The sequence below is a fragment of the Eleutherodactylus coqui genome, chromosome 6 (genome assembly GCF_035609145.1).
Source record: "Eleutherodactylus coqui strain aEleCoq1 chromosome 6, aEleCoq1.hap1, whole genome shotgun sequence".
In the NCBI taxonomy this organism is placed as follows: domain Eukaryota; kingdom Metazoa; phylum Chordata; class Amphibia; order Anura; family Eleutherodactylidae; genus Eleutherodactylus; species Eleutherodactylus coqui.
This window is the reverse complement of record NC_089842.1, coordinates 67,377,569-67,404,748: the sequence shown is the minus strand read 5'-3', so window position 1 is coordinate 67,404,748 and position 27,180 is coordinate 67,377,569. Positions and strand designations below refer to the sequence as shown.

At 41.5% G+C, this 27,180-nt stretch overlaps 1 protein-coding gene across 2 annotated transcripts in view; it reads left to right on the top strand.

Annotated features, from left to right (window-relative positions):
• The window catches only part of ZBTB16 (zinc finger and BTB domain containing 16), a 109,200-nt gene that overhangs the window by 66,999 nt on the left and 15,021 nt on the right, over positions 1 to 27,180 (top strand). For both annotated transcript variants that reach the window (XM_066606922.1, XM_066606924.1), the window contains exon 4: positions 11,138 to 11,224. In XM_066606922.1, coding sequence (XP_066463019.1) covers positions 11,138 to 11,224 — 87 coding nt within the window. The remainder of the gene's footprint in view (positions 1 to 11,137; positions 11,225 to 27,180) is intronic.

Genomic DNA, 27,180 nt, shown 5'->3' with positions numbered 1-27,180 from the left:
CTTACATGTTACTCTTAAACTTTGTAGTTGGGTTTTACTCTCACTATTCCAGGGGCCCATGTGCCACAACATTGTATAGCAAACTTGAATAGTAAGACATGGCTGCATTATTGCTATTTCAATACAGGACACCAATATGGAGATATAGAGTGGGATCTGTCTTTTTTACTACATCCTAAATAAAGCCACTTCATTAAATGGTGGTTATAAATAGAGGAGCATTACACTAGGGGTTCCTAATTCCAATAGATGCCTCTAGGTGGGCCACAGGCCTCCAGTGGACTTGAGGAAAGCTAAATATCTGGCTACATACTTTCACCCAACTAGCTCAGGTTTCTTAATGAATGGAGTGCAAAATTGAAGACCGATCTGCCAATCTTTTTTTTTTTTTTTTCCGTATGCACCTTGCTCAAGGAAACGCAATATTTCCAAGATCTGACACCCTTTTTAGGGACGTTGCCTACAGGGATTCAACCAACAGGTCTGAGCTCCTAAATTACCACAATTGGTATTTGAACTCTCCAAATTGTCAGCTGATTTATTAGGATTTTTTACAATGTCTTCAAATACTTTTTTTTTTTTTTTCTGCTTCATAGGAAAAAAACTAGAAGGGATGGGTGGTAACTTTCTCATGCTTGACACTCTGGTCAAAAAAACCCTACCTGTCTGAATACACCCCTCACCCCCTATCTTTCTCACCACCCATTTACTCTAACGTGACCCTTACACTTTTTTTTTTATTTTTTTTAATCGCCTTGAATTCTCATGATTATGTGCTCCCTCCCTTACTGCTACACATTGGGGCTTACTGTTAGAGTGCAGATACAAACACAGCTTTTCCAAGCATTAGTCACCTAAAGTTTTTAACACTTATAATTTGGTAACCCTCAATTTATTCTCCCACATTCACCCTTACAGTGATAAAGAAAAAAAACTAAAGAAAAGTGGATATATTTGGCAGGGTCTCCATTTGGAACTCTGTTCTCCAACCCCTCTGCCTCTCAAAAAAACAATAGTAGCACTGTTTTGTCAAACAGAAAGAAAAGTCTTCTGAATCCCACAGAACTTCTGTCGTCTTTGTTCCAAATCCGTATCGGGAGAGGCTACTGGTGTCACATAGATGCCTAAACCTCTCCAAGTTGTGCCTTCCGCCATCAGTTTTAAAATTTTGGCAGATGTGGCTCTCGTCATCATTAAAAGTACATGTTTAACTTAAAGTGATCCTCTAACCTTGGGCAAATGGCTACACCACTTCCCTGACTACCTGATCCACACTATGTGTTAGTGTGCATCATTAGACATTCCATGGTGATTTGATTGGCCAATGCTGCCCAAAAGGGCAGCACTAGTCAGTCAGAGCAGCATGTAGTGTCTTAGACCAGTGTTCCCCCAACTCCAGTCCTCGGGGACCACCAACAGGTCGTGTTTACAGGATTTCCTCAGTGTTACAGAGGTGATCTAATTGTCAGTGCCTCAGACATTGCCACAGGTGTTCTTACCATAGGATATCCTGAAAACATGACCTGTTGGTGGTCCCTGAGGACTGTAGTTGGGGACCCCTGTCTTAGACTACTATTGCATATTTATGTACCATGTGAATCGGGTAGTCAGACGTTGAGTGGCCGTCTTTGCTTGTTCAGGACTAAAGTCGCTCTATAAGGATTTGCCTTAGCAAGACCTTTTTTTTTTCCAATCCTGCCAACCCAGCAATCAGCTGATCGCTACCAGTAAGACTTCTGAAACTCTCTTCAATGCTATTTCAGGCATGTTGCATTGCTTGCCACAAACTCAATTGGTGTTAGTGACTTTCTGCTTGGTTTATAGGGTGGGTTCCCACACAGGGTCCTCTCCCCTATGACTTACAGACTGGCTTAGCTCAAAAACACTCTCAAGCTAGATGATATGACATAGTTGGGCTGAGAATTTCGTTAGTAGGTCCTTTTTATATTCCTAAATTGAGGTACTAAAAGAGCAGAAAGGTCACCAGCAGAAAATGACCTTTATTAAAGTGAAACTGCAATATATTCCAAGTTTTTGGGGTTGTGGTCTGATAATAGAGGTGGACAATGAATACCGATGTACTTGCTAATGGATCCTTGTGTCGGTAGAATATGCAGACTGCATTGGAGGGGAGAACAAGTTCTTGCTCCTCTCTTTTCAAATATGTAACTTCGAATTCTACTATTGAGCCAAAGGAAGGCAAAAACCCCCTATGAGGGTGATTCCAATTGCCCCATATTGGGAAGGCAATTGGTTTCCAATTTTAATAATGGCAACCAGAATAAGTCTCGGGATGAAAATCTCCTCTCCAGAAATCTAGTACCCACAACTAGGTACTAGATATACACCCAGGCCCCTCTTGAACCTATTCAAGTCATTGAACCTATTCACTGACTTCACCCATTGGACCTCTTGTGACAGCGCGTTCCATGTTCTTACAGCTCTAACAGTAAAGAAGCACTGCTCTATCGATTTAGTACACATAGATAAAATACAGCTGTTGTGACTTTAATGCCAAAATATGGTATACCTTATCGAGTATGTAATGACTAAAGTGGGAATTGCTTTGAATTGACGGGTAAACTTATTTTAGTTCATTCTTTTTATACTATAATTACTTTTTTAGTCTTTAAGTATAATTACACCAACGATGACCAGAAAGACTTATTAATAGAACAACGTTTTTATTTGTAAGCTATTTTAAATGAAACCTACCAATAAAGAGCTCTTATTGTAATAGTTGAAGAATGAGCTTCCTTGTAAAAGTCGCCGTAATAGGAATGCATTTTCTTGCAGCGCAGCATTATCGTGTTAATATAGCCTTGCACTTTATTGCTGCTATTAATGAATTTTGTCTTCACACCCTGCAAGCTACCGAATGAGATCATTGCTCTTGGGCCCCCAAAGGGTTAAACCACATGCACCCCCCCCCCCCCCCCCCAAAGTGGATGCTACACATGGACACGGTTGAGTTGGGGTGGGCAGCGACTATTTAGGGAGGGGCAGGCAAGCTCTGTCTGAAACCCCAAAGAACAAGATAAATTTGAAATTGTAATTGGCTGACTTCCACAGGCTTGCGGCTCTTTTAATGAGTCATAATAACTTCATTTAAAGCCAGCTGAGCAGAAAATAGATTGGAAAGAAGCCGGGGGCCATTATGGATTTCTCTATGTGTGTGTGTTTGACAGCTTCTGTTGTAGACAGTCGTGCAAGAGAGACATATTTATTAAAGCTTGTGGACTCGAATATAGGTGTGATTTAGTAATCATGGATTCCAAAACTAGGTCTAGACTAGCTGAATATTGATCCTGCTCAGCATCTCCTTCATTTCTTCAAAGGATACTTAAGATATGGAGCAAAAAAAATGGGGCTGATATGCAGAATCCATCATGTACAGTGATTATTTGTATATACACCATCAAGCGTTCAAGGCTTTGGGCTTCATAGTGTGTCAATGGATGGTGGCATTAAATGCTATCCTGAATAGCCAGTTTATTAGAAACCTATATCTAGTTGCATGTTGGACCTCCTTTTGGCTTTCAGAACCACAGCAATTTGTCATGGCGTCTAGCCACAATTATCGGAGAACCCAAGGGTGTGCCAAGAAAACATTGCCCACACCATTACTCCACCTTCACTAGCTTGAACTGTTGATGCCTGACTAGAGGGTTCATCAACTCAAGCGGCTTGTGCCAAATGCTGACCCTTCTGTCAGCATGGTGTAACAGAAATCTGAATTCATCTGACCAGGCAATGTTTTTCCACTACTCGGTGTTTCAATTTTTACACTTCCAGTGGTGCTGGAAATGGTAATCTGTTTATAACCCATCCATGCTAAGGAATGATGAATTTGGACGTATTTTTAAAGCACTAGCATTGCATTTGGCTGCCATTTGCATGACCATGCACTTCCTGTTCAACAGAATGATTTTTGGTGTGCACCTCTAACCCCTTTCATTGAGTTTTTAACAGGATTACCTTTTCCTGGATTTCTATCCTCAATCGTACCATTCTCCGTATACTTTCCACCATTGCATGAGAAAACGTAACACAGTTGGCAGTGAAATTCTGACTTTGGCTACTCTAGCAACGATGACCATGCCTCATTGGAAGACGCTTGGGCTAATCAATCTTCATGTTCGATTTTAGATTCACACTGAATGATTCTTGCTCACTTGATTTTATGCTGCACTCTGGGGGAGAAGCTCCAATTGTGAAAGGGCCAGTGATGTTTAAAGTAGCCATTCACTGTATATTTTAGGAAGATGGTCTTGTTACCCTTTTATGCAAAATTTTACATTTTTGTAGGGAACCACCGCTTCTCAAAAATAAGCTGTTCTAAGGATCAGCTAATTTAACATTCATCCATCCATTCATGTTCTGTAATTGCCATGACAAGTGGCTCCCGCTCTCGTGGAATCTTTCCTTCAACTCAACTTGGGCTAGTTTTGGTGAGTCACAAGCTATATTCCATATAGAGATTCAATTTCAAATTATAAGTAAGGGTGCTTTTACATGGGATTATCTGTAGCGCAACAGATGCCCGACAGGCCTTTCCAAACTTTGATAATGAATGGGGGCAGAGCGCTCCAGGATCGTTCTTGCCTGCCTTCATTCACAGTAAGCAACCAGTAATTCATAAGGCGCTTTTCACATTGATATAAAAAAAACACCTGATTTCACACTTGGTGACGTCTCCAGCTCCGCCTGCTGGTGACGTCTCCAGCTCCGCCTGCTGGAGACGTCATTCGTTCCACCGTTACTGCGTGTTGTTAAAAGGCTATTCTTACTTTTTTTTTCTTAAGTTTTATACAGCAACATGTCATTGACTATTCATTTTCTGTTCTTTATCTATTTGCCCACCTCAATGGGAAGGTTGAAGAATTTCAGGATGTTTGCTGATGTCGCCAACAATAGGGTTGTCAGTGACTGGTGTCACTCTACCTGATACCATGCTTAAAAAGAAAGACCCCGGTCTTCTGCCCCAGCGTATTCTCTGTGACCTGCCTCTGTGTGAGCGGCTGGCGTAGTGTAACTGCTTGGGGACAGTGTGTACCAGGTCATTGGCTCCTGTCCCAGCAATAAATCTACCTGTTAATATATTTAGAGTTTCAAGTGACACATTGCATCATAAGGATCACTCTTAAATAGCCAATACTTGGCAGAACTCTACAGCCTGCAATGTGCTAAATGCAACCTGTATGCTTAACTAGCTCACTGCCAGAGATGCTGCTCTATAATCTAAATGGGAAAATTATATCTGGGGGAGCTCTAATTTTGGAAAGCTACTACTTTTCATTATTGCAGCTTTTTTTTTTCTTAACAATTAGATTAATTTTGTTCCAAATTTCTTCGATGACCACAAGACAGGCCATCACTAAAACAGTATAATGCTTAATTTCCCCTGTGGGGGGTACTGTATGGTTATTGAACCAGCCAGCTGATCACTAGGAGGTTTGGAGTGGGTTGATAGTTGGAGAGGGTGGGGGGGGGGGGGGGGCAGCCATCTTCCAAAAAATAAAGTATTGTCCTAGGTGGACGACCCTTTTAATGTATACATGAGTTACAAAATTGTGATTATGAAGACACCTGCCTATGCGGAATCCTTCCATTGTCCTAGATTACTGGTGATACCAGTTCTTAGATGTCATGTTGGCTGTTTTTTTTTTTTTTGTTTTTTTTTTTTTTTTTTTTAGTTTTGTCCGTAAAAGGGTCATCATAAACTGTGAAAAGCTGAGTAGTGCGTTTTAGGTAAACATGGCCCTAAATGCTTGCAGGTTTACTGTGTTAATCCATCGGTGATGACAGAAGTTTCCTTTATTTGTAATGTTTACTTTGCTGAAAGCAAGTCAAGACTGGATTCAGTGGTCTGAGTGTTAAAGTTGACAGGCTTCCAAAAAGTTGAAATGAGTCCATTCATCGTTAAAAACGAAACAATAGGGAGATTATTAAGATTGGCGTTTCAAACGCTGATCATAATCCACACGTCGGAGTAAAGTGCGACAAATTTGTTAAGCGGTGGAGTCCTTCAAATAGCGGTGGAGTCCTTGCTGTATAATAGGCTGTTTTTATATCTGATATTGGAATCTACGCCTGACATGAGGAGGCGCAGAATTGTGTTATAATTTCTGGTGTAAGTAGTAGTAAAACATCTGGACTTCTGAAGACCAGACCACACTCCCCCCTCCCTACTTATCCCCCACCCAGTTTTTATCAACTCTTGAAGTGTTGAAAACTCCCAAATGTAACATGTACCTTTTTTTAATTTGAAATATTTGTATGGCATTTAGATATTTAGTAGAACCAAAACTGTTTTAGAGCATGACCCCAAGAAGCTTAATGGATCTGCATGTACAGCTACTGCCGGTCAGCTCATGGATTCTGGATTCATTTTAAGCACACACTGGTGCTCCACTACCATCTTGTATTCTCCTAGTGAGCAGGCTGTACTTCTCCCTGAAATCCTGGGGGCGTTCTCTGCTGCCCTTCTTCCTGACTCAGCTTGCAAGTTGGGGATAAGTGATGCTTCCCTGCTCTACGTTTTTAAAGGATGGTGCTGCCACAAGAAGACTGCCACCTAGGCAACATTTACCCTATGTCTAAAGCAGCCCTGCATGGATTTAGCCCCATGCAATCCAAGTCTAGAAGTGACATGTATAAACTGCTGTGTGGATACCCAATCAGATGAATGGGATGTGTAATCCATGCTAAACACCGCTTCAAATTCCCCTGTGTTCATGGGACCTTAAACATTCCTCCTATGGCGCCCACTGTGCTAAAATAAAAGCGCTCTACTTGACCATTCTTTGCTGTGAAACAGCGCTGTAGCCCTGCCATCCTCCCGGTTATGGAAAGTGATGTCAACAGAAACTGCCTGACCACTGCAGAATTATTGCCTATTGTGTGGGCATCAGTGCTCCCATCCTAGGTGCCATGATGCCAGACGTTCGGAACAGTGATGCTTCATCCTCTAGCTGATTTCCGGTGACATCACCTTCCACAACAAACATCGGGAGGACAGCGGGGCTTCAGTGCTGGATCACGGCGGCAGGAGATGGGTAAGCACAGCTGTCTTTAGCTTCTGTTAGCCCGGTGGGCACTATAGAAGGCATGTTGTCCGGTAACCGGCCAACTTCTCTACTAAGATTTTAATCAATGGGCACACTATTTTCCAACTTCCTTCCTTTTTTTATTGTCCGTGACAGTGACGCATACATCGGAGTGTGTCTGAAACCACATATTCTATGTTTGTAAACCAACGTCAAAATAAACTTAGCGAAGCTGGTGTAAATTACACACATAACCCGCTGGCACAAGTGAACGTGTGGTCGTAACCTGCCACATCTAATTATGAAATAAAATAAAAAACAACCTTGAAACTATTGCTGTATTCACTCACTCTGTGCTCTAGTAGCTTCCCCCCCCCCTCTTTGTTTTGTTGACAATGATATTAAAAAAAAAAAAAACCTAGCGAGCGGCTCAGGAACACTCCGTACTAGCTATTTGAATTTGGCAGGCAGGGGCTGTTCCTGTACTGATAAGGAGTACTGTAAATAAGACTGTACAAAGAGCCTGCCATAAAGCAAGCTCTGTCTGTACTCATTGTTCTCTCTTCACTGGCTGGTGTGTATGTATTTTTTTTTTTTTTTTCGGAAGACTGTTTTGGAACACAATGTTCTTCCTCGTCAGAACGTACATGCACATCTAGTTAGCAAATTGCCAGCATGTTTATTCTTGAAATCCTCTGGAATTTTTATGACACAAATATAAGAACTATTATTAGGGTGATCAGTTTTTATTTATTTTTTTGGGTGGGGGTGCTTGGAACAGATCCCTGACAGTTCTACAGATATATACACTCATCAGCCAGAACATTAAAACCACTGTTGTGGCTCATCAAGGCATGGACTCCACAAGACCTCTGAAAGCGTTCTGTTGTATCCGGCACCAAGGCGTTGGAAACGGATCCTTTTTTAGTCCTGTAAGTTGTGAGGTATGACCTCTCTTTGGACTTGTTTACCCCAGCACATCCAACAGATGCTCCGTCTGATTGAAATCTAGAGAACTGGCAGCCAAGTCATCACCTTGAGATCTTCATCATGTTCCTCCAAACCATTCCTGAACCGTTTTTGCAAGCTGCAAAGAAGGCACTGCCATTGGGTAATACTGCTGCTATGAAGGGGGTAGTTGTCTACGATGGTTAGTTAGGTGGTACATGTCACATCCACATGAATCTCAAGACTCAATGTTTGCCAGCCAAACATTGCCCAGAGCATCACACTTTCTCCTCTGGCATGTCATCTTGCCATAGTGCATCCTGGTGCCATCTCTTCCATAGGTAAGTGATGCACACGGACCTAGCCATCCACATGATGTTGAAAAAAAAACACCATTAAACTAGACCTGCTTCTTCCATTGATCCATGGCCCAGTTCTGATGCTCACTTGGAGTCAAGAAGGTCCCACCCCCGCCTCCCCCTCTTAAATAATGAAAGTTGTTTTTTTTTTTTTGTTTTTTTTTGTCTTCTTCTAGATCAACATTGCAGGGAGGGTAATGGGCTGAAAAAGAAAAACACATGTCCATCTAGTTCAGCCTAACCTACTATGCTACTATGTCATGGTTCTATTGTAGCTAATGAAAGATAAAAGGAAAAAAGAGGGAGTGGAGCATGTACTTGGGAGTTTCAAAGTCTATAAACCGGTGTCTTGATTTGGAAACTTTATACTTTCTTTATTTTATATATGGGAGTGAGATTATTCAATTCCTGATGAGTCTCAGAGGGTGCAGCAGTCCACAAAACGTTACACCTTCCCAGGAGGACATGGAAATGCATAGAGTAAATATGAGGAAAAAAGAGGCACGAGGTGTATTTTTAAGCTCAACACCTCCTTATTAAGAATAAACTCTGCATACAATAGACGTGTTTTGGGACCGTTGCACCCCTTTCTGATCGCTGTGCTCCCCTCCTCTGCGAAGAGCACACACCAGTAGCGGCTGTATGTCTCCAGATAAAAATACTGAGAAAGGGGCGCAGTGGCTCCAAAATGCATCTATTACATGCTGGATTTCTTCTAGATAAAACAAAAGTCAAGCTTAAAAATGTCTCATGCTTCTTTAAGAAAAGGGATTGGGGCCGCAACTCTTTTCCTATATTTACTCTACATCTTTTTTTTGTAGGCACTATTGGTGGTGGACATGGGTCAGCATGGGCACTCTGACTAGTCTGTGGTTTTGCAGCAAGCTACAATGCCCTGTATGTTCAGACAATCGTGTCACTGGTCCACCAGTTGTTCTTCCTTGGGCCTCTGTTGATGGATACTAACCACTGTATACTGGTAGCACCCCTCAATTTTAGTCAAAATATTTCCAGCTTCCAGTGCATAAAGCTCAAAAACTGACAATTCACTTGCTGCCTTAGGTCAGTTTACGCTATGGATACTGTCCTGTTTTTATGAACAGAAGTAAATTTTGTCATAAAAGGTGTATTAGATTCTTGTAGAGATACTGTTATTGCAAAAACATGGCCAATGTTGGATTAGGATACACTGGACCCACCAAGGAAATGATTAAGGGCTTACTCTCCATTCATACAGAACCTGTTCACATCCACATATGATTGCAAACCGGATCACTGCGCACACAGAACATTATAATAACCTTGTATAATGGGTTATATTTTAAAGGGGTTGTCCAGGACTTAACTATTGGATGACTTATCCTCAGACCTTTATTAACCCTTTCCAATCCACGGTCTGACGTCTGAAGACATTCTGATTGAAGGTTGTACAGCTCTGATGTCGGAAGACGTTCATCAGGGTATTCTTACTGTATATTACTGGCTGCTCTGTCAGGGGCATCTCCAGCATGTCTCATACTGCTGTACTGGCTCTAGCCAGCAGACAGCGCCATTGTATAATGGCAGAAAGAGAAAGCCCCCTAGGAAACCCTGCATCCAAAATTGGATTGCAAAGGGTTAATAGTTGAGCTACATTCAGGATCTCTGACGATTAGGTGTTCACCAGACCCACTATCGTTGTGGACAGAGCTGGAAACTGACAGCACTGTAGTAAAGTGGCTCAGGTTGGTATTGCAGGCGCTGCTACCATTAAATTGACAGTGGGCCTGATATCAACTGATCAGTGGAGATCCCCAGAGGTAGACCCAGGCGCCCCTCCACTCGACTCAGACCTCAGATCAGACGTGGCGACCCGGTTAACCTCTTTAACTCAACCCATAAGGAAAAACACCCTAGTGAAGTGGTTTCAATTCGTTGTGTCTTGTTAGTCCTTATTGTGTCAATACCTGGACCCACGGGGGCATCCTCTGCTACAATCTGGTGGTCTTGTCTGAGCCTCCACAGAGGACTTTTACAGAGCCTGCTACTATATTGGAAAGTAATTACAAGGAATTCTCCATATGGTACTCATTTATAAGTTAGTAGAACTTTAGTTATTAAAGATTATTCTTTACATCTACCCAAACTGCAACCATATTTGTTTTACACATCCGTGATAACCCAGTTTCAGGTTGAAGGCCCTTTCCAGGAAGTACAGCTGTTCCTAATTGACCATTTGCATCTATATAGCTACTATGCAATTGTTTTATACTATTATTTTCCCCTGCCATTCGTCTGATAAGTCGTGAATCGCCCCCAGAAATGGATGAATAGATGTGAGTCTCAACCATAGTTAATGGGAAAAGAGTATATTTGGGCTTCACCTCCAAGTGCACCTATAATCTTTGTATTTTATCTGTAAACTGCTATGTCTTTGGATCAGACTGTCAAGTTTGACAATTGACAGCTGTGCCCTTTAGAGGTAAAGAGTAGGCAATGTTTTATAAATGACAGATGCCAGCGAGTGATGAGGGCTCCTGTAGATACACCGGCAGTATCCTAGGAATACATATCTAAAGCTTGATGTGGTATTTTATCTGCATTTCTTTCATTGCATGATGTGAGGTCAGCATGCTACAGTTCATCCCAATTATCAATGGTGTTCATATGCTGGTTTTGGTTTCTTGCTACTCTATAGTAAATAACAAACCAGATTCAAAACCTTTAAAGTTCAGTGTACTTTGATGAAAGTTTGACTGTAGGAGAAAAATAGTTTTAATATGTAATGTTTTTCCTCAACAGCTGGAGCCAAAGCCTTTGTATGTGAGCAGTGTGGAGCACAATTCTCTAAGGAGGATGCATATGACGCTCACCGGAGGACGCACAATGGTTAGTATCAGCCACACAATTTGACTTTTTAGTCCAGTTATTTGAGCAAATAAAGCATGTAAATATTTGGACTGTAGATTGCCTTTTATGAGAGGGTTCTTGGAATTGGGGCTGGGTTCACTGACTTTAGAGAAGGGGTTGTCTTAAAAAGGTTGTTCAGTTACTGGACCACATTCCTCTGATTGCTGTAACTGCATTAAACTAACAAAAGGAGCTCCTCCTGCTGCCGCCCCACCATAGTCCAAGTGTTTTGAGGCAGATGATGGGATCGGAAGTCAGAAGACCGCTGCAGCATCACTGTTTTGACCTTCTGGCATCATGGCATCCAAGATGTGAGCGCTGATGGCAAGAGAATGGGTGGTGATGCTGCAGGAGTCATAACTGTTATGGCAGATGTCACCGGAAAACATTGGGACCATGATGGGGCTGCAGCACTGGATCACGGCAGCAGAGGAGGGGTAAGTACAGCTTTTTTTTTTTTTTTTTAAATCGCAGTTACAGCTATTCGGAGAATGTTGTCCAGTAAGTGAACAACCCCTTTAATAACCTATTGAAAGGAGTTATCCAGTGTGGGGGAATACTTAACTCCTCCAGTCTGATCCAGCGATGCCAGTACTAAGCCATGTGGTGTAGAACTCTTGCCACCTTCCCAATGTCATTGATGGCATTGTAGGGGGATGATTGTTTTTTCAATAAGCCACCCCCCCCTTCTCTGTCAGGATCAATGTAAAAAAAGGACAATCCTAGTGACAAACATAACTGGATGTTTGGCGCATTTCAGAATCTAAGACAACCCCTTTCTTGGTCTCTGAATTGGCCATGACAGAACGGGGCTGGCTAAATTATTGAAATGAGTAGAATAGCCATTCCCTTGCAAGAACCTCCAATTATGCTAGGAAGGTGGAGGAAACTACACTGCGACTGTCTGTACGGTCCCGTGGTTTTGGAGTCTTCGGTAACGGCCAAGGACTAGATCAGGTAAGTATTTGCCGTCTCTGAATAACTGCTTTAATGGTACTGGACTTCACGATCTCTGTTAGTCCCATAGACTTTAAATTGATTACAGCAGTGGTCACATATGTACTCTGCCACTCCAACTTCTTCAGAAGAGGGGCTCGAAACCCTCACTGCATTGGGTCATCCAATTATCTTATATTTATTACCAGTCCTGTGGACTGGGGTCCCACCTACAGGCAAATAGCTGAGTTTGCTGGGGAAAGCAGCAGTCAGCCAAGCATTTCCCCAGCAGCAGCCAGAGGAAGGAAAATATAGTTCAGTACATAATGGGAATTCGGATGAATTGCTGTCCTTTTTTATAATACAAGGATGGTTCAAAGTCTGCCCAGATGGAAGCCACTCTTATAGAGGTGGGTCCTGAATTGTGGACCCTGATCTGTAATGTCTATATGTCCCATATTGTCCTCTAGAGGCAACCCTTTTACATTTTAAAGGGAAGCTGTCACCAACTATGAGCACCATAGACCAAGCAATGGTGCTTATAGTTTGTGATGTTGAGTCCAAGCAGCTTCTTTTGATACTCATCCGGTACTCCGTTCTGCGGTATCTCCCGGCAAATTCAGTAAGCGTAATTTTTCAGAAGTGTGTGTGTGTGTGTGTGTGTGTGTGTGTGTGTGTGTGTGTGTGTGTGTGTGTGTGTGTGTGTGTGTGTGTGTGTGTGTGTGTGTGTGTGTGTGTGTGTCCGTCCTTCTGAAGAGTCATGTGTACTGTGCACTCATTGACTTTGCAGGGGAATATAGCAAAAACCGGCTGAGTATGAAAAGAGGGTCTTCAGACTTCCTATCATCTAAACTAGAAGCACTATAACTTAGTTTGTGAGGTTTATAGTTAGTAACCAGTTGCCTTTTAATTTATTCTGCATCTGATTGGCAGGGTGTATTTTATGGGCATGAACCCCGGGGCACTGCCCAATAGCCTAAATGGTCCTTTCAGTCCATGCTCCCCACCAAAGCAGTGGTGGAAGTTTCCATAAATTGAGCTTTGTGTCCTTCAAAATTTCTACTCGGCATTAAATAGATTAATGTGCAATATTGCATCTATTTTGGCTTGGATGTTGGCACATTATACCATATTTTATTCCCAGTAGTTTGGGTCCAGTTAAGCTTTAATAGTCTTCTTAACTCTTGAGTGATCTCTCTCATGATTGTCTCTTGGATTCTACAAGTTTAAGCCGCCTACTAAAGATTATTTGAATTCTGCGGTGTGGGAAAAAAAAAAATCACAGCTGTAATGCGTCTGAGAGGGAGCGTGCCTGGCACATGTTCTTACATAAATAACATGATAGCAATTGGCTGACCGCTCTGCATTCATCTACACAGGAGTTGTACTTGTCAAGCACTAGGTGGCAGTATTGATAACAGCCTGAGGCATGCAGAACTCTGTGCCAAATCTGAAGTTGTAGAGTGGATTAGAGTCATAACACTGTATCAGAGAAAGATGATGTATATGAGAAGAGCAGAGAAGTACTTTATATATGGTGATAGAGACTGGATTTGCAAGAAATTACATTTTTCTTGCAAAAGCCATTATTCTGCATAACTGTCAAATATTACTTACTGTTAAATAATCTCACTTTTAATATGCTCACTAATAAAGTGCTGATGGTCATTAGTACATGCTAATAAGTAACTCTACTGCTCTACACAGGATATGGATGTACATAGAACTCATGGGGCTGCAAAGCAAAACTTTGGAATGGGCCCCTGCCCTCACCTTCCCCCACAAGAAAAAAAAAATACTGAATACTAAAACTGAATACTGCAGTCATCATATAATAGTCAGATGCCAAGCTTTTACACGGTGATAGTGATTACAGTGCAGTTACCTCCAGTGATCACAGGTCATTGCTGCTCTGATGTTTCTGGTGAGGTCAGCTATCCTTTTTCATCTGAGTCCAAGCCATTGTGAAGACCATTTCAGCCATGACTTGAGTGTGACTTGTCTCTGCACACACTTGTCATTCTTCTGCTACCCCTAATGTCCCCATACTTCTGTGGAGCCCACCAAGTAATAGTTTTCCTCCCTTTGTGGCTCTGACTTAAGTGTCCAACTTTCAGCTGCTGGTTTGGTAGCGGGGTATAAAGGTTTAGCGAGTATGCCAGGGCCATTCAGCACTGGGTCCCATAGTGGTCGCATGAACTGCCTCTATTGGCATGGGTCTATAGGGATTGGTAACTGTCCTCATTTAAAGCTTTCTTCCAGGTCCTCCAAAATACAAGAGCTTGTATTAGGTTCTGCATTGGAGGCTCCATTATTATCCTCAGGCGCAAACCTGTCATAAACTCCCAGGCGAAATATTGAAACCTTCTGCACTTTCATCCTGACGGCATGCTAGAATTCCCATAGACACCATTTTAGTCCATGGGCTTCATCAGCTGCTGTTTGCTACCATCATAGGACAGATCTGTTCCCAGCTGGGATTCGGTGTTACAGAACAGAAAAGCTGAATCTCAAACACAGCGGTGAACTTGGCATTGTGTTAAACATGTATGTAATAAGTAATGCCTATGGCAAAGCATTAAATGTACTAGAGCTACTGTAAAACACTGAGACAAATGTACATCGTATAGGATCAGGATGAGTAGAGGGATTTAAAAATCCCCTTCAGTTTGAGGTCCAATGAAACGCAAATGTCCCGTAACTAATAGACTCCCAGCAGCCATTACTTTGATTGGTCTGACTTTCGGAATATTGATCAAGGCTGATAGATGGCTCCTATAGGAAAATAAAACCCTCTGCTAGAATAATGTGAACTTCTGTTAATTATATTTTCCATATAAATTGTAATTGTTGGTAGATTATGACTTGCTGAACGTTTGTGGAGGTCAGATGCAAATGAAGACCTGGAATTTATTCATCATGACTCCTTAAAAAAATTGGTTAAAGCGATGGTTCCATTGATTTCCTCTTCAGAGGAAACTTTGGTAATCGCTGATACATGAATGATGGACTATCAACCCTAGTAGCTATATTTTTGGGCTAGCCAGTCCCAATCTCGTCTTCAGTTTCTGAATTCTCTTGTAATGGATGAACAGACTCCTGCTTTCATCTCTGCCGTTCCCCACCCATGACCTTGATGTGCCAGTGTCTGACTTTAGCAGCTTGTGGTTTCTTCAGGAGCCACCAGGTTTCTATACAGTATCAGCTCAACATCCCAAAATAGGTAGAAATGGTCACTAGGGCTAGTCCACCCTAAATGGGCTGTAAAAATAAAACTTATGTTAATTTACTTACATTTGTATTTATTACTAATTACTATTATTCTCGCCAGCTCATTGATGGAGGTCTTGAATGAATGGCCTCCGATACTATAATCTAGTATTTGAAAACCTGCTTTTCTAAACCATAACAACCCCTCTAATCTCTAACAGAGGCTGGACAGACATCTGTCTGGTATGATTTAGTGATCCTGCATTGACTAGGGGGTTGGACCCAATGACCCTGGAGGTACCTTCCAAGTCTACCAATCTATGATTCTACTGTACCTGTTCACACCTTGGCGCTTCCAATATTTAGCATTCTGATGATCAGCTTTGGCTTCTTCTTTTTTACACTGTCAAATCTACCATGTGATAAGCGCTGACCAACAATGTGCAGCATGTCAGTCGGTGATCATACATTGTTTCACACTGTTAATGATCATTAATATACTCCTTTGTCCCCATATTGCTATTATTGTCTGCACATATTCATGTTCACATGGGAAGATGTTCAGCTGGCCAGCAAGAATTTTTATACTAGCATTAGTGTTGACTGAACTGAACCAGTTAAACTCTTTGGGTAGACCATTGCTAAAAGATTGGTACAGTATACAAGCTTTTAGCAAAGTTCTACCTGTAACACAGTATCATACATGGCTTTTGCGGCTCTTAGACAGCATTCTACACCAGTCTTAAGGGGTGTTGATGAACTTTTTGTTTGATTCTAACTAATTTGGTTTGCCGAACTTTTGCACAAAGTTTAATTCAGTCCAAACTCTTACAATTTGTGCATCCCTAGCTAGCACGAACAAGCCAATCAACCAACAAACAAGCGTTTCCTCGATTGTAGGGTGGTCGGTGGTACCTTCCTATGGTCAGCTGAGCCTAGGAACATTCTCGCCTGATCATCGTAGCATGTAAAATCTAATAGGGAATGGTGATCAGAGATCTAGGAGGAACAACATTACTAGTAAACATCAGAAAGAAAGATCTGAAATGTTGGAAAATCTTTTAGGTGTTCTCTTTATTTGGTGCTGAATCTATCCCCTCTTGCCCTACACAACCCAGTTATCGCTATGATTGTCAATTTAAGGTAGAAAATGGAACTATAGACAACTGCAATAAATTGTGTCACATTTATGGTAAATGGATACATTGCTTTCCTTCAGTGTGAAGAATTCCAGGTCCTCAAATTATTGCCACTCATGGAAACTAAAGTAACCTTTCAGCATTGATTTACTTCTATATGCAACATTGGCTGTACAATGTCCCCCTCCATTCGTAACCCCCACCACCACAAACCCCACACATTTTTCCCATGATAATGCCATTGGTCAAGGATTAGCACTTTGGCAGATTTGATCTTTCACCTCTACTCTGTTCTTATTCCATAATCATGTCACTTTTGCAGATTTCTCTGCATTTTGCCATTGTAATGCCTTAGATTAACCCCTTCCATAGTAGCGTAGACATGCTAATACATATCCTATTATGCATTTGATTCCAGTTAACTTTTTCTCATTGAAGCAGGCTGCGATTGTTCGAGGATTCTTGTGTGACTGTAATTTATTGCATAGTGAATGTCTTACTACCTATGGGCTGCCCTCTTTTGTCTGATCATATGTCATTCAATCTGTTCACGTTTTGTTCAGATCGGTGTGGTTTTTGGTCGGAGAATAGTGTGATACGTAAAATAGAACTATTGATCTTTCCATAGCAACACTTTTTTTTTTTTTTTTTTCACACAGAGTTCCAGAATAGTTTCTTTTAAAGCTTTAGGATTGATTATAAGCTTTGTCCAGTCACAGGGTCATCTCTTGCTTTGACCTAAAGCCCCGATCCTTTGTATATAGAGGGTGTGATCAGTATGCAGACACAAAGCGTCCCCCCTCCCCGTGTCTTTATCCCACACTTATTTTTCTTCAGGAAACAAGGGAGATGAGAGAGAACAGAAGGGGATATTCCCTTTTTTTCCCTCCTTTTTAAATCTTCGGGGGTAAATCTTATTTACAAGCTTCATCTACAACTGTATTTGGCCGGAGCAGCTAGGAAATGGGTCAGTAGTGTTATGAAAGCTGATGTGTCTTATGATCAGTTTGACAGCTATTTCTAAATAGTTCTATAATGGCCTCTGTTGAGGATTAAAAGAAATCTAATATGCTACTGTACAAACATAGTAGCATATTATATAAGGCTACGAAGTCATGTGTTGATCCAGAGGAAGGTAAAATACCCCAGGCGATATTAAAGTCAAGAAATCAAATTTGTCAAATAAAATGATTTGACCTTTTTGTATTGGAACTAAACAACCAAATTCTCCGTTTTACCACATACTGTTCATCATAGATTCAAAGCTTTGCCCACACTGTAATGAGCAGCAATGAGAACGCTCACCAGAAAGATGGCATACTTGGAAATAAATATCTTCCACAACCCTTTGTTGTGTGAGCCATTATTGCAAAAAAATAAAATCTTGCACTGTTGCATTTACAGTAAATGTTGCAACTAATTGAACAGATTTCTATCGGTCAGAACCCATGGCTTTCAATACCCTTAGCTTAGTGCTCTGCTGAAAGCTATTCCATTCCTACCCTATGTATGTACACTTGTCCAAGTGCATAGGCTTGCAATAGAGCGAAGAGAACACTTGGCAGGGGTTTATCTCAAAGGATAGCGAAAGAGTTGAGTGTTTATATTCACCTATGCCTGCTCCTTCTTACCCCTGACATAGGCCACTGAGGGAGAGGTGGGGCACCCCCATGTGTATATGAAGTGAGCCAGTCCCACCAAAATCAGGTGACCTTCATCAAATGTGTATGGCCAACTTTCGACATAACACGAATTGGTAAAAAGGGCCTGTCATGCCCTCTGATGTGTGGGGCTGGCTGCATACCTTTTTGTATTTGCAGCCCTGCGGACTCTATCATTCCCCCACATTTACCTCTGCTAGACCTGGTTCCTGGTGCTCTGAATCTGTTGAGTAGGTGGTCTCCTCTCACTGTCCATGGGTGATGGCAGTCTGTGGAGGAAACCTGATGTTACCCATTGACAATGAGAAGAGGAGGCCATGGACTTGGCAGGTTGAAAGCACTGGGAGACTAAAGTAATGGAGGTCGATTTTGGGGGGGGGGGGGGGGGGTGGAGAGACAAGTTGTGTACAACCTGCAATAAACTCAGTGGGGCTACAAATATGAAAGCTGTACAGCTGGCACATCAGAAGACTTGACGGGTGCTTTTTAACAATTATGTCTAAAGTTGCTCACCATCTAATGCATATGGGGGGTGTCCTACCTTGGGAGAGGGAGAAGGATTGGGAACAGTTTAATATTGGCATACTCAACTGTTTTGTTTCCTAGGGAAAGATGTTCTCTCCGGGTTCCATGAGAGAAGGGGGTACAAAGAAAAGATGTGTAATAGTCAGTTGTGCCGTGGCTACAAAGCTATGCACCCGAATCTGCTGGTTCGAGGATGTGACGGGTACTGTTTAGATTATTAGCGAGAATAATTATTTTTGTCGAGAGAGGCTAAAACTGCAATTTGGGCTCAGAGTTCATAGCTTGTTGTCTACCTGCATGGAATTTGTGGTTTAACCATGCACATCCATGTAGTTTATGGTTGTGATGTTCTGTATATGACGAGGTCATATAAGCAATCGACAAGTGTGTCTAAACACTGTATGAATAAGTTTCCACACTGCTACACTGGGTGATATCCAATGACTTTGCACAATGACCAAATTTTTGTTTAAGGGCCTCATGCCCACAGGCGGGTCTGATTCCGACTGCGAAATCGGTCCTGGTGCCGGCCAGAGACCCTATACTCGCCTGTCTGGATCCGCGGTGAGTGTTTTAGTCGGCACTCAGGGCATGCGCTGCCGTCGATGACGCGGATCCGCGACGACTTGCCACGGAGTAGACTTCTTCCATTGACTGAAATGGAAGCTGCCTGTGCGTTTGTTTTTTTTTGTTTTTTTTTAAATTCTAGAATAGAACACGCTGCGATTCTTCCTTGCAAGTGGAAAATAGCAGTTGATTTCCGTTCGTGGGCAGTGAACAATCTTTTAACATGGGATGTCTATGGACAGACATTGCTGCAGAATTCATGGCGGGCATCTGGCCGCGAATTCTGCAGCTATAATCCGTCCGTGGGCATTGGGCCTAATTCATTTGAGACCTTGTCTGTGCTATTTGCATGCACGCATATAGACTTGCATTACATTGTAAATGTACCATAATGGCCCAAAAGTTGCACAAAAAAAAAAAGAAAAGATTGCTGTTCTCTGCATTCACAAGGAACCATTGTCTCCTTGTTTGTTTGGTCCAGCATCTGAAAACCATTGGCAATTTCCTGGCTTGCAGAGTGACTAGAGACATCATCATTGGATAGACTGGGACAAATGGAGTCAGAACCAATTAGGGGTGTGAGTCCAGGTGGCATGAGTTATTTAGCTTGCTGTCTGTAGCAGCTTTCTCTGCAGCTAAAGAAGCCTTTCTGATGGAATTATAAATCCGGGAATACACCTTTTTATGATTTAATCACTTCACAGGACAGATTTAAAAATACATTTATATTAGAATGGACAAGATCAGTGGTCCTCAGGAATATAAAGTTTAAAAAAAATTTTTTTTTTCTTCTGTTTGTTATTTGTGTCTTATTCAATTGACTTGGTAGCACGTTAGAATCTTGGCATATACACTATACTCTTTTAGGTAGACTACATTGTTATTTCTGCCCATTTTAACCCTTCAGAAGTCATGAAGGTTAAATATGGTTGTTACAGTAGAATGGCAGCCTCTCCAGTGTCAAAGGCTTTAACGTCTCTCTGTCACTGGCTTCATTCAACCGTCCATAGGGACGTCCCTTGCACGATTGTTAGTGACGGCCCCTCTCTTTGGAACCCATTGGGGATGCAGACAATGGACAGAGGAAAAAGAATGAACCTTGGCTTGTCCCTGTTTGAAAAGACTAGGGACAGGGAGGTCAGGGTGAAGGGGGTGTGACAAATATGGCCTCTCATTCACAAGGGACAGGTCTTTGTGCTCACGCTGGCCAGATGGCCTCAAGAATAAATTAAATCCAGTCTAGCACTAGGATGTCGCCTGAGAATAAGTGTTATTGCTTAATTTTAAGGTCTGAAGAGACTACTCCTTTCCAGCCCATCTTATTGTCATCATGTTCCCCATTTCAATTGCACATTTTTGGCTGGCTCTATAGAAGACGCTTGGTCAGCAATTGTTATCTTATAAGAATTCCTTTTTTTTTTCCAACCGCTATTTGGGTGACAAAATCAATATGCAAATTATTATACAGTATGTCTAAAAGTGGCAGTTGCATAGAATAAATGCCATACAAATCACCAGTAAATATTACCCTGTACAAATTTATTATGTAGAATATATGTAATGCAAATTTTGTTCATGTCATGGAAACCAGAGATCCCTTCAAAGGAGAGAGCAACTTGTCTATAGAAGATTGTTTTAAGGTTGTTGCCGTCTTTGGTGCAGGGTATTAGCTGGCTGGATGAGTTGCCTTAGATGCAGCTTAAGATGGGTAGTGGTTCTCATTAAAGACATATTCAGGGTTTTTTCAGACCATGCTTCCTGTTGAAAAAAAGTATGCAAATTAGCTCATGTCAGCCACACCAGAGATTCCACCAAAAAGAAGAGTGACCCATTTGGAGACACTCTTGCGTGAATTTTTGGCCCTCATCAGTACAGAGCAGATTCTCTCCCCAAAAAACAATTGTATAGAAACTGTTTAATGCATTCGTTTTGGAAATGTACAGGTATGCTTACAACATGACACATCTATGTTAAACCGACATGAGAATATTCTCTAAGGTATCTTCTCCAGGCAACTGTACGAATGGGCAAGAACCCCAAAACTGTGTGTCTACAGATTGGTCTCTCTTCCTTTTTGACTAAATATATCTACAGTATGATGTTACAAGTGTTGAGATCCTAGCTGCCCCTATTCCATAAACGGCTAGGTGGTCCATGCCTGGTAAAGGAAGGTAAAGCTCCTGGGCTGAAGGTGGTTAATAGTAAGAGTCCAGGGCTGAACCTGTGTGCAGACCTTTTCTCAACAAAGCTTGTCATAGGCTGTGTTCTCGTCTTTTTACAGAAGCCGATTATCGGCGTTGAGCGTTACTCGACAGTTAGGCCTTGTAAAAGGGCCAACAACCACTTAGCTGGTCGTTCAGCTACAGTGAGCATAAAAATTCTTCTTCATGGGCTGTACATCTTACTGTATGAATGTGAAGATGTACAGCTAGCCTGTGAGGACGAACGATCATAATTCTGATTGTTCATCCCCAGAAAACTATTCCTAGCCTATGTGAAAGAAAATTAAATGTGTACCAATCAACATGCATCTCAATCAATGCTCATTAGACTGGACTGAGAACTTGGGCAGTCTAAAAGGACTCTTATTTTTTCCCCCCCATGATTTAAGTCCTAATTGTTTGCATAGGATAATTAGGACCGAATTTGAGTTCTATACAATTTTCAGTAAATATTAAAATGCTAGCTTATCACCCCTGTATCCCAACTCTTAATGCTTGTCAATGAACTCACCCATTGGTGGTGGTATATTGCTTGCCAACATATCTACTCCTCTGCAAAAACTATATTTAATTGCTGCTGACAAAGTTGTGTGATTAAGAATATATTACTAGTGGAAGTGTTCTAGAAGATGTGTGCCTTTAAGAATGGTTATTTGCTGTTTGGAAATGCTATCGCACAAGGCCTCCCATCACTTTTAATTAAAGCCCATGCCTTGATTTTACAGTAAATCTCAAATGAAATGTAATACATCGTGTTCATTTTGTCTGATCTTCATTCTCAGTACTGTAGTTTTTACTGTAGGGATTCATAGACTGCACAAGAAGTTCTCAAACTACTTCTTGGTGTATAACGACTGCCACTTCACATGTTTGTGATCTCTCCACTTCTCCTTGTGGACCACAACCACTGAGCTCTTGGTGCAATTCATAGATACATTTAAAGGATTTGATGTTGCTTATGGGATTAGAGTTCTAAGGAAAACTGGAACCATAGGTGAATGCCATTAGGATTAGGTCACCTATCTCCCATGATCATGTAGTCTCAACATAAAGGCCAATTTGCATAGCAAGGTAAATGTGGAACGAGCATGCAACCAGCAGTAACGTGGCAATCTTATATCGTTCGCTTGGCATGCTCTTACACTGAAGAATAAGTAGGTAGTTTTGATTGTTCATTGGAACATAATCGCCTCTAGTCAGTGTCGTACAACTTGTTTATACCAAACAATGCAGCAGCAGACGAACTATGACTTTTCAGGTCTTCATGAAAGATCCGATCAGCGATCATCTAACCATTTATCACTGATCATTCATTCGCTGTATGCATTTACACCTAACAACAATTATCATGCAAACCACGCAATCTAACAATAATTTGCCATGTTGAAGGCCTTAAGTGTCCCTTTAAATTGGTGCTGTCCAGGTTTCTACCGTCTTGCATTCTAATGTGCCACACTTGCATCACAACTTGACAAGGCATACAAAATCCGAAGAGCCTTCGGTTAAACATAGACGAGAAATGTAGCCGTTCATTTAGATGGCCAGAACTACGAAAATTCACATTTTTTTTTCTATGTTCACTGTGCCGTAAGGGCTTGCAATAATTGCTCTTCAACAAATTGCTACTGTTTTTAGTACATCAATTGCATATATTTTTGTTCTTGCCTCTGTAAACACAGCCAGAAAGGGAGGGCGGTTATGAAGTAAAAGGGATGGTGAAAGAAAAGGTACTCTGCAAAAGTCAGGCTGCCCCCCCTTAACACTTCCACCCTTTCCCTCTCCCTTCCTCAGTTGAATCTGCTGTATCTCATTCCAAACACTAATTCCAGTTTAATTGCCACTGGCCCCGAAGCCTCTTCAATAGGAGCTAACAAATGGTTTGCAGCCCGCAAAGCTCCGTCAGGCTGCATTTTAAACGAGGCTCCCTCCGTCCGGCTCGCATGCCAATGAGCTAGCAGAGAAACGCCATGTTTACTAATTACCCACTCTGACTTCATGCCACAGACTGCTCGCTGGCTAGAACGTCTCAACTATATCGCTTTTAGTGTGACAAAAGAAATTGTAGCCATGAATAAACTGAAGTACTTTTCTTCATCATAACCCTTGAGATACCTACTAAAGCTGAGTAATGCCTCGAATGGTATTGTGTATGTTTCGACGTATGAAATATTCAGAGATCTCTTGTATGACCGCACTGTGTGCACTTTCATCAGCCTTGTATTGTGATACCGCTCATAGATGATGGTTGCTCTGTCATCCGTCACGTAAGTTGGGATTGGTATGCAGGTTCACAGTCTTGTTGCGAGTCGTAATCTGCAGTCTCTATACGTGTAAAGTTACATTCTTCAGCTACACTTGACTGCACAAAGACAAGCCTTTGAGATGGCAAGGATGGAAACTGTTGTGTTCTGTCTAGGGTGCCATAAGGTTATGTCAACTCCCAGTTTTTCCACTATGGACAATACATCCTGTGTGGACGTACCCTTAAAGATGCCTCTACCAACCCTTACTACTACTTGTTGGCCCAAGTTGTATACAGTCAACCTTGGGCTACATCGTATAGTAGAAGGTCTCCAACTTTTTGTACCTAGAGAGCCACAACTTTAAGGCTGGCTCCACATGAGCAGAAGCGCAATGGTGCAAACCTCAGCACAATGTAGTTGTGTACTGAAACAGGCTTTTTGTGTGCGTATTGGCATATTTTACTGTACTTTTTCTGCCCGCAGGGCATGTTCATTTGCGCGAGATAGACAAACACACCGATTGCATAATTCGGCTGGAAAAAGAACACATCTGGAGCTAATTAGCCATCTCTGTGTTTTGCGCATCTCCTTGCATATTGTGTGCCACCTGTGGTTTCCAAATCAGTGGTTGAGCATCATTGCTATATGGTGTATAAGACAAGGGAATATTTAACAGGATTGCATGTATACATATAAAGGGGGTGATTTACAGGAAGGTGTCCATAAATTCCTCAAGAAGTTATCAAGCCAGTCATAAACAGTTAATATGTAAGGTCAAAAGCTAACCACCTGATCTGGAGAATTCACCATAAGATGCCTTGGTTATTCCAGTTTTACTGCCACTGATCTGTGGGTGCCAACAGTGCACAGAAAGTCTAAGAATTGGCACCTTTTCAATCCGAGTGATCAAATACGACCCTCCACCCCAGATGTAGTGACAATCCCAGAATTCTCACTCTTGACTTAAAGCAGGGTAAAGTAGAAAGCATTTGCGCTATATCATTGGCCCCGGCTTTTCCAACCCTATTGGTCCATTTGTTTTCAGCAGCTGCCATTTTTTTTTTTTTTTACCCGTAGATAAATGTGTATACTTTGTCTGTCTGGCAGATTGCATCGGACGCCTTCGTTTCTTTGTATTGTTTTCTGAACTTTTTAGATTCTAATTAAACAGAAAAGTTAATTTGCGGCTAAATGAATGGTATACATTACTTCTCCCCTCAGTGTTTCGTCCTTCTTGGCCGTGTGGCCCATTGTTCACGGTACAGTATAGGCCTCTTGCACAGACACTATTTTGGTTACCGTGGAAATGAATAGCAAGCCGATTCCAGGCCTCTCTTTGCATCCTGTATAAAATGTCTTTAAAAGCTGCTTAATTTGTAATCTTCTTCTAAAAGAGCGAAAAAGCCATTAAGACGTCAGTCCCCTGAATAAGCCTTGTGTCTGTGTGTGTTTTATTTTAATTTATTGAATACAAATTTTCGGCGCTTTTTTTTTTTTTTTTTCTCCCTAAAAAGATCTAGAGAGGGGAAAAAGAACACCCGCTGAATAGCTAATTCTCCAAAGCGGCAATTCCGGATAATTTCGCTGTGAATAGTTCAGGATGAACATTAATTGTCAACATACACCCCCTTGCGATAATGCAATTTTTTATCTTTTAAATCGTTGCGAGCAGCAATTAATTGCCACAAATAATAGTGTACATTTAGCATAACGGGAACAATTAAGTTTCTCTTGATGGAGGAGAATAATATATAAGCACATTAAAAAAAAAAAATTTAATGTTTTCAGGGCTGGGTATTTTTTGTTAATCTTTTTATATTTTTTCTACTTTTTTTTTTTTTCCCATTTCGGTAAACTAAAATGACTTATGCTTTTATATAGTTATTAATGCAAAGCGTTTCTATTCAAATTCAGTATAAATGAACAACCCATCGGGCTATAGCTCAAAAATAGAGTTTTATACGGTGACATGGCTGGAAATGTGCAGATCATTTCTTAGCCTAGATGAGGTGGCCTTGTCTTTCAAGTGAAATCCCCTTGGAAGCCTAAACAAGTGTCTGATGTTATTAAACCTCAATTGTCCTCATGAGAAACTTGGTGCGAGCCAAGCACTTTATATCCCCAACCTCCATCATGAATTTACTTCCACCCAATTGGTCAAGAATAAGGTCTACAATAAAAGTATCAGCAAAAAAAAAAAAATCTACGCTGACAGCCACCATGCAGTTATCCTATCCACTCCTTTCATTGGTTGCCAAATGAGGCTTTTTTTTTCACCTGACTGTTATATTGTCCTCTATTTCCCTATATGTTAATGTTTGTCCCCTTTAATAAGCCTTAGAGGTGCTTGCCCCTCATCAGTGCAGAGCAAGGCAATGGCTGGCTGGATGAAAATGCAAGGCTTGTTAACGGGTTTGGACTTTGAGGTTTGTAGTCTGTAAAGTCAAATATATGGCACTAGTATGGCATTTATTTATTTTTTTTAACCCTTGCATTATGGAACATTGTCAGTAAGACTCCAAACACAGCTGGGTTTCCTTGAAGGGGCTATCCAGAGTCTAAAAAAAAATTGCTGGCCTATTTTCCAGTGACAAGCCTTCAGTACTCAGAATAGTACATAGTAAAAACTATGGTATGAGGATTACAAACTGAAACGTGCTCTGATGGGTACCATGGCTCTTTTAATCCACTGATCGACATGGTAGATCCCCACAAATCGTGTCTGTTTCATGGCACGTGCCTCTTTGGCCATGTTGCAGCTTCTATATACATAGATTTTTGGAGACTGCTTTTTTTCTTTGCTTTTTTTTCTCTTTTTTTTCTCCTGCCTTTGCATTGTCAGGAAATGACACTCTGTTAAATAGTCTTTTTAGTTGATGGAAATGTCATCTGGAATCCTAATAATGGTACTTGCCATCTTCAAAATCAAAAACCTCCTGATAATGTGTATGTTGTCCAATAAATAACATGGCTCGAAAGACTTAATGAGGGAGATATTAAATGGGTTTTCTGAGCAAATGCTATTGATGACCTATCCTTAGAATAGGTCATCAGTAGCTGATAGACAGAGATTCTTGGTGGCAGGTCCCTGACAAATAGCTGATCTCTTGGCACACTGTCCATGCGGTTGGGCCAAGCATTGTCATTGAGGTCCGAGGCGGAAGCGTCGTAGAGGGTTTCAGTTCCTTTAAAATCAAAAGGAGCTAAAGCTTCCTATTACACTTCAAGCATTTCTGATTCTGAGGTTGGATGCAGAAGTGTACTAGGAGGCAATGTTCCCATTGATTTTAATAACAGCGAAGCCCTCTATGATGCTTCCGCCACCAACCCCGATGGCTATAGTCGGTCGCGCTGCACTGACAGCAGGCCGGGGAATCTGCCAATCACCAAGAAACGAAGCATCAGCTCACCGGTGAACAAAAATTCCTGACC